Source organism: Typopeltis vanoorti, chromosome 7 (assembly GCF_054136105.1).
Source record: "Typopeltis vanoorti isolate ZY-2024b chromosome 7, IOZ_Tvanoo_1.0, whole genome shotgun sequence".
Lineage (NCBI taxonomy): Eukaryota > Metazoa > Arthropoda > Arachnida > Uropygi > Thelyphonidae > Typopeltis > Typopeltis vanoorti.
In genome coordinates this window covers 84,229,979-84,243,753 of record NC_143555.1, presented here as the reverse complement: position 1 = coordinate 84,243,753, position 13,775 = coordinate 84,229,979, and the positions used below count along the sequence as shown (strand labels likewise).

The following is a 13,775-nucleotide window of genomic DNA, read 5'->3' as shown; positions in this document are numbered from 1 at the left end:
CCTTTCCGATATATATATCCTCATTCTACAGAAAATCAAGTAATCAAATCCATGCACAATAATCTGCAAGAAGCTTGCTAAGGCCTTATAAAAATGGAATCATGACTTCCTTACTTTTACATGTCGAGTTCCTCCTCATCGTTGCCATAGTTTGATGTAATGATTTCACAACTGGAACAATGTAATCCCTAAATTTTAGGTCCCTGTCCACCACTACTTCTCCTCTCAACTCTCTCAACTCATCTCCTCTTCTGCCACCTCCTTCAAACTTTCCTTACCAGTTTTATACTTTGCATCTCGTCCTTGCCTATCAAGTTTGAAAACCTTACACTTTACCACACTGAACTAGTAGCCCCACTTCTTCCACTCATTTTCCCACTTGTAGAGTTTATTCAGATCCTCCCATAGGGACACAACTGCTAGGTTCCTCATTGTTTTCCTTAACTTTGCATCATCTACAAACAGCTGTAATCTTCAGCTAAACCTTCCCAATCATTAATATGCAGATAAGCACAATGGCCTTCAAAACAAACCCCTGCAGCACACTGCTAATGATTTTCCTCTTTTGAAATACTAAGTCCTATCCACAACTGCTGATATCTATCTGAGAGAGAGTCACTTGGCCAACTCACTAATATAGTATATCTACCCGATCATTACCAATTTGTCCTGTGGCAGTTTATGAAAGGCCTTCACAAAATCTAAGTATAACACTGTGTGTTCAACACACCTGTTCAGTGCATTCATCAGTTTATTGTAGTACTTAAGTAAACTGGTGAAATATAACCTCCCTTTAACAAATCCGTGTGGTTCATCAGAAAGAGAGAGAGAGAGAACACTTCTGTTATCAATTATCAACTCAATTCTGTGTTCCCATCCAACACCTTAAGCACTATTCCAGACACAGATTGACATGTATTTTATAGCCTTGTATCATCATCATCATCACCCTCTTTCTACTCTTTTGGAGCTTTTCCTGTTGTATAACTCCATGAAAACATGCAGTGATACGTTATTAAGGCCTACTGTCTTATTTGCATCAAGCTCAGGTAATTCCTCACATACCACTTGCCTGCTGACCATCACTTGATCCTTACCCAGTACCTCTACACTTAAGCTTCTCTCTTTTGCTAAGGACAGCAAAAGAGAAGTGTGAGCAGAAATTAACTAAGAAAGCCAAAAAAAAAAAAATCCTAAAGAGTTCTTTCAATATGTGGCAATCAGAGGAAAGAACGATTATGGTAAAATTATGTTACTTGATGAAAATGGTAGATTGGTAATTGCTGCAGAGGATGTAGGTGAGGTATTCAGTGAGCAATTACCAATCTACCATTTTCATCAAGTAACATAATTTTACCATAATCGTTCTTTCTTCTGATTGCCACATATTGAAAGAACTCTTTAGGATTTTTTTTTTTTTAGTTAATTTCTGCTCACGCTTCTCTTTTGCTGGCCTTATCACCCAGACAAGTCAACTTACCTACTTACTCTTTGTTCTTTCAAGCAACTGATTATCATCAGTATTTAACATGTGCTGCTGACACAGTTCTTCCAGATTGCATATTTAATCTCATCATACACCCATCCATTTTACAATAATCTTATTAAACATTTGACCATTGGAATACATTTACATACTGGATGCTGATAAACAGCTCTTAATAGGTACTGAAGCAGCATTTATTTCCTTTCTGCTTAATTCCTCATTCCATGCAATAGCTCCAAGCTGAGTCCTAAGCTTTTCATAATCTCTGATCTTGCAATTTTACATATATACTTTCGAAGTCTTTATATGATTAGCAAGCACACAGGTGATCACTACCTTTCCTCTTAAGATCCATTCTCACACATCCTCAAGAAATTCATTTCTCTTATTTCAGAGATGCATTTCTTTATTCTAATCTATATTATCATAATTAAAATGACCAATAACGATCAACCTTCTCGTGTTCCCCAATCCAAGTTGCTTATATATTTCTCCATTACCATCCTTAGCATGCCCTGGCCTACAGCAACACCCAACTAAATATCTCTCCCAACAACCTCCAGTTCTGACTACACTGCCTTAAACCATACTGCATTTATTTCCCCCTTGTGTCCACCCTCTGTGGACATACTTTCCTGCTATCATCAACAGCCCACTTCCTCCCTTTTGTTCTTCTAATCCTTACAAAAAAATTAAAAAAAAAAATTCCCTCCATTTCTGTTCCCATTAGGAGACTATCCTCATTGAACCACATTTCACTTATTCCAACAATTTTTGGGTGAATAAATTCTTCAATCAATGCAACAATTGATTGGGTTTGAGGTTATATTGTGAGTGGTTGGTGTGATTTAGCATTTGTGTAAAATGGTAATTTTTATGTTTTATTCTGCTTTTTTTATATAAAATTAATGTTTTATAGTATATTAGAGTAGATTTTCATGTTCCTAGAGTATTTAGTGTTTTTATAACTTATTTTATTGTGATATAGTAATATTAAATACAGCTGTAAAATGGTGCCCAAAACAGTGAAGTAGTGAACAAGAAGGTTTTCTCCACTAAACACAATATTGAAAATACTAGGTTAAAGAAGATTATTAGGCAGATGACAAGGGAATTATAGAAAGTTGAGCAGTGTTTAGAAAAATATAGGAAAAATAAAAAAAGTTTAACAGCAAAATGGAAAACAACAAAGCACAGAATCAGTTAAGTTAGTGAGTAATGATAAAAATCTGGTTTATTGTCTAAAGTTTATTGTAAAAAGAAGGATGTTACTTGGTATGGTGACTCTTAAAACATGCCATTGATGAATAAGTTATAACATTAAGTTTTCCTGGAACAAAAATTAAAAGCATAATGTAGCAATTTAAAAAAGCAAAGCAAAAGAGGTTGTAATTCTGGTAGGAATCAATGACTTAACTAACGGTAAATTCGGTATGAGAGGGAGAGGATGAAAAGGTTGTTAGAAGAAACAAGAGTGAAGAATGAGAAAGTAAAAACTGTTAGTATATTACCTAGATATGATGGAAATTAATTACAAATAAAGGCTATGATGGCAAATGATTTGATGTGTAGGTATGAATGCAAGTTTTTGGATGCGTGGAGTGAGTTTGAGGGAAGATTGGATTTGTATAAGAGGGATGGCCTACACTTCAATATATTTGGCATCAGGAGTCTCGAAAAATTATTAATTGAAATGAGACCTAACAAAGAGAGTTAGGTCTCATATCAATTTTCTCATTCAGAATTCATTTTCTCCAATCAGAATTCATCTTCTCATATCAGGAAAATGAATTCTGATTGGATGAATCCTGAGAATCTGTGTGTAAGAACAACAATGTTAGGTAACTGTTGCTAATGATGGGAATGGTTATTATTATGAAATAATTATGAAAAGAGAACAATTCCGTGTTCATCAAGTTCATACCTATCAAGCATATGTAAAGATGTCTGCATAAGTAAGGAATTAGATAAGAGCCGAGATCTGTAAGTTGTTGAACTGTGTCATGCAGACCACAGACAAGAGTATACAAAAGAGCATGCAGGTAACTTATTATGTCTATACACGAATGCTAGGAGTATCAAAAAAAAAAGTAGTAGAGTTTGTTGCAGTTTAATATATTGGGACCTCATATTATAGGCATTAGTGAGACCTGGTTATCAGAAGTAGACATACTAACTGGTATCAGTATTTTTAGGAAGGATAGGAGAAGAGATGGGGGGGTGCTAGTAAAAGATTTTCACAATGAGCTTGAAGCCATATCATGTGAGGTACAGTCTAACAAGATTAAATATATAGTGGGATGTTGTCACAAACCTGGTGAATCGGTTGCTAGTGATGAAGAAATGCATCACCAAATAAATACAATGGGTGCAAAAAGAGTAATTATAATGGGGGACTTTAATTATCTGAACACTGATTGGGTTGTTGTGAAATCATATGACAAGAATGAAAAAGAAATTATTGAGCTGTTGCAAGACAACTTCCTCAAGCAGCATGTAACATAAGGAACTAGGGGTCAAAGAGTGTTAGATCTGATTATAGTGTCAGAGGAGATTTTATTTAAAGATATAACTTTTCTGCCTCCTGCTGGTGACAGTGATCATGCAGTACTCACTTAGGAAGTGGCTAAGTTTATGAATGTTCCATTCAGAAAAGGTTACAATCTGAATTACAAAGCAGGAAATAATGACCATCTGAGAACCATCATAGTATCAGTTGGTGGATGCAAAGGATTTTGGGAGTGTGTGGGAAGTGTTTAAAAAATACTTAAATAATGTGATACCTAATGTGTATCCTCTAAAGTTTGAATAATAAATAGAGTAGGAGTGAAATGGATGTGTAATTTAATTAAGCAAGAGATTTGTAAGAAAAAGATGATGTGGAAGGAATACCGTGTGCATAGAGATGATATCAGTTAAAATAATTATAAATAGCAGTCCAGAAGAGTCACAAGTGTTGTTTATTTATTTATTTGTATGAAGTTTCCTCCCTTTTTCTCCCCTGTCCCTATTGGAGCAAGTTGAGCCCCTTCATGGGGGGTTAAGTATTTATGGCTGTAGATCCGTGTGTTCACGGGGCCAGTTTGCCTGCTTAAACGCCAGATAAACTGGTGGAAAAAACCCTACTGCCCACGCCCAAGACCGGCTAACTTGGCTATGGCTGAGGAAGATCCTCAAATTCCTAATATCTTCGATGGGAATTGAACCTGGAACACTCCTTCCCCAGTCATATGGCTATGAAGCGCACAACCACTAGGCTAACCATGCAGACACAGTGTTGTAAGAAAAGCTAAGTCTGAGTATGAAAAGAAAACTGGCTATGGAAGTTAAAGATGATCCAAAAGAATTCTATCATTATTCTTCAAGTAAAAGAAAGAATGAATATGAAAGAATAACTCTACTGAATGCAGATGGTATGCAGGATGACTGATGCAGAAGTGTCTGTTCAACTAATGAGTAGCCATTTTACTAAAAGCTATCAACTTGGTGTATGCAACATTGATCTCACTGCTACCTCTTCATTATATGAGGAGGAAGTACTAGAGCTGTTGCACAAAGTGAATAAGAATTCTTGAATGGGAACTGATGGGATATCAGCACGGATGCTAAAAGAGTGTTCAACTGAACTGGCTATTCTTTTGACCAGGCTATATAATCTGAGCCTCAGAACAGGGAAGATTTCACAGGAGTGGAAAGAATGTATGGTAATCCCATTGCACAAGAGTGGTGGTGGTGCAAAGATCAGTGTATCCAACTATTGACCAATCAGTATTTCAGGAGTGGTGGTAAAAATTTTGGAAAAGTTGGTTAAGGCTCGCATTTAGAAATGGGTTGACAGTGCATCTCTACTTTGCAATGAACAGCATGGGTTTACTAAGGGACATTCACGATTTAGCAACTTGCTCACATTCTATAATAATGTTACCACTGAGTTAGACAAGAGGAATTGATACACCAGGATACTTTTGGATTTTGCTAAAGCTTTTTACAGAATACAGCATGGAAGACTGTTTCATAAATTGGAAAATATGGGATTGGATTATAAACTATTGGCTTGGATAAGAGGATGGCTGATTGACACACTGTGCAACGCATGTAGTTTGTAGCATACTGGGAAAGGCAGCATACTGAACAGTACAGCCTGTGAATGCATAATGGAAGTGAATAAAATGTGTTATTTATGCTTACATCACTTTTCTCTTTCTTACACACACACACACACAGAAATATTACATCTACATTCGGTTTACCATGCACCTCCACTGCTGGTGAATTTTGGAACTACCATTTTTTTTTCCCTCAGATATCATTTCTCCATGGCATACAATGTATTCCTGCAAAGTTCTGCAGCATTTGGATCACTGGGTGACACTCCACAAGGCCTTAAATAGGGATACTTTAATTTTGATCACTCTGTATTTAATGCAGTCGAGTAATTTTCTTTTTCACTGAATATGCATATTATTAGTTGATATTAAACTTTAAACCCAAATTATTTACTTACTTTTAATACTTTCAAAATTATGTTAAATCATTTTTAATATGAAAAGACAGAAATCTTTAATATGATTCAAAAAGTTTGGTCTCATGGTGAGTTAAATAAAATTATGGCTGAGGTCATGAGAGAAGAAACACAGAAGTTAAAAAACAACATATTTTGTTCTGTTGTAGGATTGACTAATTTTTTTTTCCCTCGGCAATTCCTGAAGCACAAAACAGAATTGTATTTAATCATCATCATACGTATCAAGGATTTAGGCCTAGTATGGCCTGTTCCGGCCTTAGAAGTCATCGTTGAATCGTTTATCGTTGAATTGTATTTAATAACTTTACAAATTCACAAATTTAAAAATACAAATTGTAAAGTTATGAATTGTTTCACCTCCTACCAAATATCCGCTGGTTGTTCAGCTTCCATTATGAAATAGCCAGATGTGAATGTAATTTGCAAGTAAAAAAAAGTTGCTAACCACTGGCATATAATATTAAATTATTAACACCTTGTCCCAATGCTTAGAACAAAAGCATGTAAAAATAAAAAGTGTTTGGATCTTATTCAACAAGTCTAGTTCTATAATCATATGCTATAATTTTTTTAAATGTAATACAGAGCACTTTTTATTTATAATGTTAATGATATAAAGAATAGCTTACCTAAGTGGAGAGCCTATAGGAACTGCTATGCCATATCCTCTTTTATTAAATGTTCCTCGAATCATCATTGTATTACAAGGGGCATGATTATTAATATATTCATTTTGAGTTGATTCTAAAAGTAAGGCAAAATGACCTTGTGAAGACCTTACTTTTTTCACACCTTCCTCTATATTATTAAGAATATTTTGGGGATTTCTGGAGATATATTTCCAAAATTTGTTGTGCAGAGGTACTTTAGAATTCTAAAGCAGAAATTAAAGATACAGATTTCATAAAACATATAGTTGAACTTATCTTTCTAAGAAAGTAAAATCATAATACTTCTCTAATAATGCACCTTATGTAATTAGTGTTTTTTAAATTATAAACCTCAGTTTTATTACTACCTACTACCTGTAGTAATCACTAAATTATCTAACCAGGAGAACAATTTGCCAGTTGGATAACTGAAGATACAGTTACATAATGCTGTTCCAGAAATCAATTGATAAAATAACTGACTTGGGAGGTTACAAAATTTGTGGATTTCTCTCTTAAGAAGGGGTATATACGGAACTACAGGTCAGGCAATTATAACAAGCTTTGGACCGAGTTTGCAGCCATACCATGGCAGAACATATTGCAGGGGAAAGATGTTAGCAGTGCATGGGATAAAATCAGCAGGTATCTGAGGAAGGCAATATCAGATTGTGTCCCCATGGTCAGGAAGACAAACAAGGTAGGCGTTAGATGGATGAGTAGTAGCAAGCTTGATCTGCAAAAAAAAAGAAAATTTTATGGAGAATTTACCAGGAGAAAGGTGATCAGTACACCCATGAGCAGTACAAAGACTCAAGCTAGGAAGGTTACCAGCATAGTACGAAAAGCTAAATCAGATTATGAGAAGATCTTAGCCAAGGAGATCTAGGGTAATCCCAAAAAGTTCTTCCACTATGTGGCAAGTAAAAGGAAGAATGACTTTGGAAGGATAACTTTAGTGGGTGCTGATGGTATTGAGGCGATAAATTCAGATGTAATAGTAGAGTTACTGAGTGATCACTTTTCAAAAATCTATCATCCAGGTGAGGATAACTCTGTACCCGTAGCAATAACTAATGTGAGAATTGAAATTAAGAAATCAGAAGTACTTAGTATATTACAAAATTTAAATGCAAACACTGCTGTAGGTTTAGATGGAATATCAGCTCGGGTGTTGCGTGAATGTGCAAACGAATTGTCAATCCCTCTTACTTGGTTATTTAACTTAAGTTTGAACTCTGGTATGGTCCCTAGGGAAGGGAAGGAAGGCAAAGCAGTTCCTCTGCATAAAGGCAGCTCTAAAACTGCGGCAGTTTACAGACCAATCACCATCTCGGGAGTGGTAATAAAAGTATTGGAAAAGTTGGTTATAGACAAAATTCAATAATGGGTGGATCAGGATATGATACTCTATAGGGGCCAACATGGTTTTGTTAAAAGTCGATCCTGCCTTAGCAATTTATTAAATTTTTATAATTGAATGACATCGGAGTTAGACAAAGGAAATGGCTACACAGTGGTACTTCTGGATTTTGCTAAGGCATTTGACAAGATACCCCATGGAATACTGTTGTGCAAATTGGAATGGATGGGGGGATGGATACTAAACTGGTGATATGGATAGGAGAATGGGTCAAGTAGAGATACCAGAAGGTAGTGTATAGAGGAGCAGAGTCCAGAATGAGGCAGGTGACCAGTGGTGTGCCTCAAGGCTCTGTACTTGGGCCATTGTTGTTTAATTTGTACATAAATGATATAGGAAATGGCTTAAAGGGAGATATTCAGTTGTTTGCCAATGATGCAAAGTTGGGTATGCAATAAAAAATCAAGCTGATGTTGAAAGTTTGCAGGATGATTTAAATAAGCTGGTGAAATGTCAAAAGGTTATAGATGCCAGTTCAATGTGGAAAAGTGTAAAGTTATGCATTTTGGGATTAAAAGATTACCAGCTGTGTACAACATCAATGGAACGGTACTCCAAGAGATTGATGAGGCTAGGGAATTGGGGGGTGTTGGTGGATAGGAAGATGAAGTTCAGGGGACACATTGCTAAGGTGTCCAAGACTGCACATAGGATTACTTGGTTATTGAGGAACACACTAACATCCAGAGATAAAGAGGTTATTATTCCCCTTTATAAAGCATTGATACTTCCACATTTGGATTACTGTGCTCAAGTCTGGTCACCTGAATTCCTTGGAGATCAAGAAGTTGTGGAGAGGGTTCAGAGGAGAGTGACTAAGTTGGTGAGTGATGTAAAAAATGCTCCCTACATTGATAGATTGAGAGCTTGTGGATTGCAGAGGTTGGTTGATAGGCGGAGAAGAGGGGATATGATAGAAACATTTAAACCACTAAAAGGTTTTTATAGGATTGATGCAGGGGAAATGTTTCAGCTGTGTGACAGTGTTGGAAGAACAAGAGGTCATTCCTGGAAATTAAGGAAAAGTGTGGTTAACAAGGGTGTGAGAACAAGGTTTTTTTGCCTGGAGGGTGGAGAATGAGTGGAATGCATTGCCTCTCTCAGTTGTGAGTTCTTCTGTCTGTAAATGAATTCAAGAAGAGATATGATAGATATTGTTGTGATAGTTTGGGTCTCCCATGATGAGTCCACTGACTCCATGGAGATATCCGTAATAATAATAATAATAATAATAATATTATTATTATATCATGGGGGGGGGGTACTGTTGATGATAGCTGATGAGTTGCAGCCAAAGAAAGCAGTATATCAAGAGGATAGACCTGTGAACGATAGTTCATTTGAGGCGGTCTGGTGTGAAATAGTGACCAAAGCAACCAAATATACAATTGGTTGCTTTGGTCACTATTTCACACCAGCTGTTATAGGCCAGGGGAGGTACAGGGGGTGATATTGAATTCATGCATCAGCAAATTAGTGCAATGAGTGCAGGATTAGTGATTATTATTGGGATTTTAATTATGGTGATAGCAATTAGAAGCAGGAAATATTATGTGGCAAAAAAAGGAAATAGAATTCATACACCTTCTAAGAGATAATTACTTGAAAGAGCACATAACTAAAGGGACTCATGGTGTGAGAGTATTAGATCTCATAGGTTCAGAGGACATATGCATAAGTAAGGTGTCCTTGTTACCTCCAATTGGTGAGAGCTATCACGTGGTATTGACTTGGGAGGTTGCAATATTTGTGGATTTCTCTCTTAAGAAGGGGTATATATAGAACTACAGGTTAGGTTATTTATAACAAGCTTTGGAGTGAGCTTACAGCCATCTCACGACAGAATATATTGCAGGGGAAAGATGTTAGCAGTGCATGGGATAAAATCAGCAGGTATCTGAGGAAGGCAATATTAGAATGTATTCCCATGGTCAGGAAAACAAACAAGGTAGGCATTAGATGGACGAGTAGTAGTATCAGGCTTGATCTGGAAAAAAAATAAAATGTTATGCAGAATTTACAAGGATAAAGGCGATCAGTACACCCATGAGCAGTACAAGGCTCAAGATAGGAAGGTTACCAGCATAGTAAGAAAAGTTAAATCAGATTATGAGCAGATCTTAGCCAAGGAGATCAAGGGTAATCCCAAAAAGTTCTTCTGATATGTGGCAAGTAAAAGGAAGAATGACTTTGGAAGGATAACCTTAGCGGATGCTGATAGTATTGAAGTGACCAATTCAGATGCAATAGTAGAGTTACTGAGCGACCACTTTTCAAAAGTCTATCACCCAAGTAAGGATATTTCAGTACCTGTAGCAATAACCAATGTGAGAACTGAAGTTAATAAATCAGAGTATTGCAGAATTTAAATGTAAACACTGTTGTAGGTTTAGATGGAATATCAGCTCGGGTGTTGCGTGAATGTGCAAAGGAATTGTCAACGCCTCTTACTTGGTTATTTAACTTATGTTTGAACTCTGGTATGGTCCCTAGGGAGGGGAAGGAAGACAAAGTGGTTCCTTTGCATAAAGGTGGCTCTAATACTGCAGTACTTAATTACAGACCAATCACCATCTTGGGAGTGGTGGTAAAAGTATTGGAAAAGTTGGTTAAAGACAAAATTCAAAAATGGGTGGATATCAGAATATGATACTCTATAGGTGCCAACATGGTTTTGTTAAAGGTCAATCCTGCCTTAACAATTTATTAACTTTTTTTTTTATAATAGAATGACATCTGAGTTGGACAAAGGAAATGATTACACAGTTGTACTTCTGGATTTTGCTAAGGCTTTTGACAGGATACTCCATGGAATACTGTTGTGCAAATTAGATCAGATGGGGGGGGGATGGATACTAAACAGGTGATATGGATAAGAGAATGGCTCAGGGAGACAGATACCAGAAAGTGGTGTATGGAGGAGCAGAGTCCAGGATGAGGCAAGTGACCAGTCGTGTGCCTCAGGGCTCTGTGCTTGATGCATTATTGTTTAATTTGTACATAAATGATATAGGAAATGGCTTAAAGGGAAATATTTAGTTGTTTGTTTGCTGATGATGCAAAGTTGGGTAGCACAATAAAAAATCAAGCTGATGTTGAAAGTTTGCGGGATGATTTAAATAAGCTAGCAAAATGGGAAAAAAGTTATGGATGTCAGTTCAATGTGGAAAAGTTATGCATTTTAGGATTAAAAGATTACCAGCTGTGTACCACCTTGATGGAACAGTACTCCAAGAGACTGACGAGAGTAGGGACTTTGGGGGTGTTGGTGGACAGGGAGATGAAGTTCAGAGGACACATTGCTAAGATGTCCAAGATTGCACATAGGATTACTTGGTTGTTGAGGAACCCACTAACATCCAAAGATAAAGAGGTTATTATTCTCCTTTATAAGGCATTGATACTTCCACTTTTGGATTACTGTGCTCAAGTCTGGTGACCTGGATTCCTTGGAGATGAGGAGGTTGTGGAGATGGTTCAGAGGAAAGTGACTAAGTTGTTTAGTGATGTAAAAAATGCTCCCTACACTGAGAGAATGAGAGTTTATGGATTGCAGAGGTTGGTTGATAGGCAGAGAAGAGGGGATATGATTGAAACATTTAAATTACTAAAAGGTTTTTATAAGATTGATGCAGGGGAAATATTTCAGCTGTGTGATAGTGATGGAAGAACAAGAGGTCATCCCTGGAAATTAAGGAAAAGTGTGGTTAACAACGGGTGTGAGAACTAGATTTTTTGCTTGAAGGGTGGTGAGTGGGTGGAATGCATTGCCTGATTCAGTTGTGAGTTCTTCATCAGTAAATGAATTCAAGAAGAATATGATAGATATTGTTTTGATAGTTTTGGTCTCTCACGATAAGTCTGCTGATTCCATGGAGATACCCGTAATAATAATAATATATGACCCTTATGAATTCAGACTTATTGTGGGAGGCCCACACATTCCACTAATCCTGGCATAATGAAATCTAAAGCAATTTAGGAGTCTCCTTTAATTCCTAGTATGAATCATACTAGTTAATGTCTCAGTAATAGCAAGCTATTTTCATTTTCTGTTCATTACACCTGTTTTTATTTATTTATTTATTTTATTTATATTTTGATTTCTTCCAATTCTTCAATCCAAGCACATAAGCCAAGCCATGAGAATTGCTTCTTGATGACTTTTTTTGTTCAATAACTGTAAACAATAAACTGAACATGCTGTTCAGTTTATTGTTTGTAATTTCTTTATTCCTGATTGGCTATCTTCACACATAATCACAATTTAATTTACATGTGGAATATCATTTTATTTTTCTCTACTTTGATATTTTTTTTACAGCACTACATCTTTGACAGACTGCACCAAATGCTAAAAATAGTGTGTGTGTGCATGTGTGTGTACTGGTATTACAGATGCCTTCTAATTTAAAAGCAAATTAGATCAAATTCTTTATCCAGACTTTAATTAAAATTAAGTAAAGTATGTTCACACCAAGATATAATAATAATAATATATAATGCCAAAGATCATAGCAGAACACACACACACACAGACACACACATACATATATATACACAGTGTAATAACTACTGAATCCTTTACACACTCTCACTTAAAAATGGCAATAATCATATTTTGGTTCAATATTTACTAGTTTCTTTTAAGAGAAACAATGGTCCTCTAATAGGCAGGAAATATGCAATATATGGCCTCTCCCTGCAACCATGTCAACCCTGTGCCTTCCCATGGGTGTGTCCTGTTTCCATAAAAGGAGCTCTGTCAAAACTAGAAAACTAGATCCACTAGGTGGTGGTGGATGACCTTTATTGTCCAGTGAGATATCACCACTAGCTTATTGGAGACCTGAAGTGGAAATGTTTGGTCTCCATAGTAGGATTTTAGTCTCCTCCCCCTCCTTCTTCTCCATGTAGTGCAAGTGATATCCTTCAAATTTACAATAAAAAACGTTCGGGAGGGGGGAAGATAGCAAGGAGAATCACCATGGATGAAGATAACAAATGCAAATGAAGAATATATCACATGGTTTGGATGAAACTGAAAAGAGCAGCTAACAATAACCATGTGTTGAGGCTTAAATGCTGTGAGGATGTTGAAGGCTTAATGGAATATATACAGCACTCCTACATCTGTGGCACATTAGAAAAAACAGCCAAGACTTTAAAAAAGTACAGCCTTCACACAGCATTTAAGCCCCACCACAAACTTGCTACCCTTATCTGTTCTACCAAAGATCAGCTCCCTCCTTTCTCAGTGTCTGGAGTTTATAAAGTACCCTGTTCCTATAAGCTGGCTTACTTTGGACAGACAGGTAGATCAGCAACCATCTGCTTAGAAGAACACAAGTCATACATCTGCAACCACAACTATGGCCAGTCAGGCCTGGCAGATCATGTTTTGGATACAACCCACAGGATCTCTTGGTAAAAAACCACCATGCTCCACCATAGTAAATTCAAAAAAGAAAGACTATTTTTAGAATCTGCAGCCGCAATCAGAAATCAACCAAATCTAAATAAATACGGTTGCATTAAACTTACGAAAATTTGGGAAACATTAATATCAGATAATACATCAGAGATCCCACCTTACATTCTAGGCTACCTACAATTTCCCATAGAGGGCACACCACCTAGATAGGACTCTAGAGTTGCCCATGTGGTTAGCTTAGTATTGTGTGGTATTTG

The 13,775-nt window shown here is 36.5% G+C and overlaps 1 protein-coding gene across 2 annotated transcripts in view; it reads right to left on the bottom strand.

Annotated features, from left to right (window-relative positions):
• Positions 1-13,775, bottom strand: part of LOC150104821 (glutamate receptor 1-like) — a 301,010-nt gene that overhangs the window by 61,506 nt on the left and 225,729 nt on the right. For both annotated transcript variants that reach the window (XM_090395997.1, XM_090395998.1), the window contains exon 13: positions 6,641-6,885. In XM_090395997.1, the coding sequence (XP_090252123.1) occupies positions 6,641-6,885 (245 nt within the window). The remainder of the gene's footprint in view (positions 1-6,640; positions 6,886-13,775) is intronic.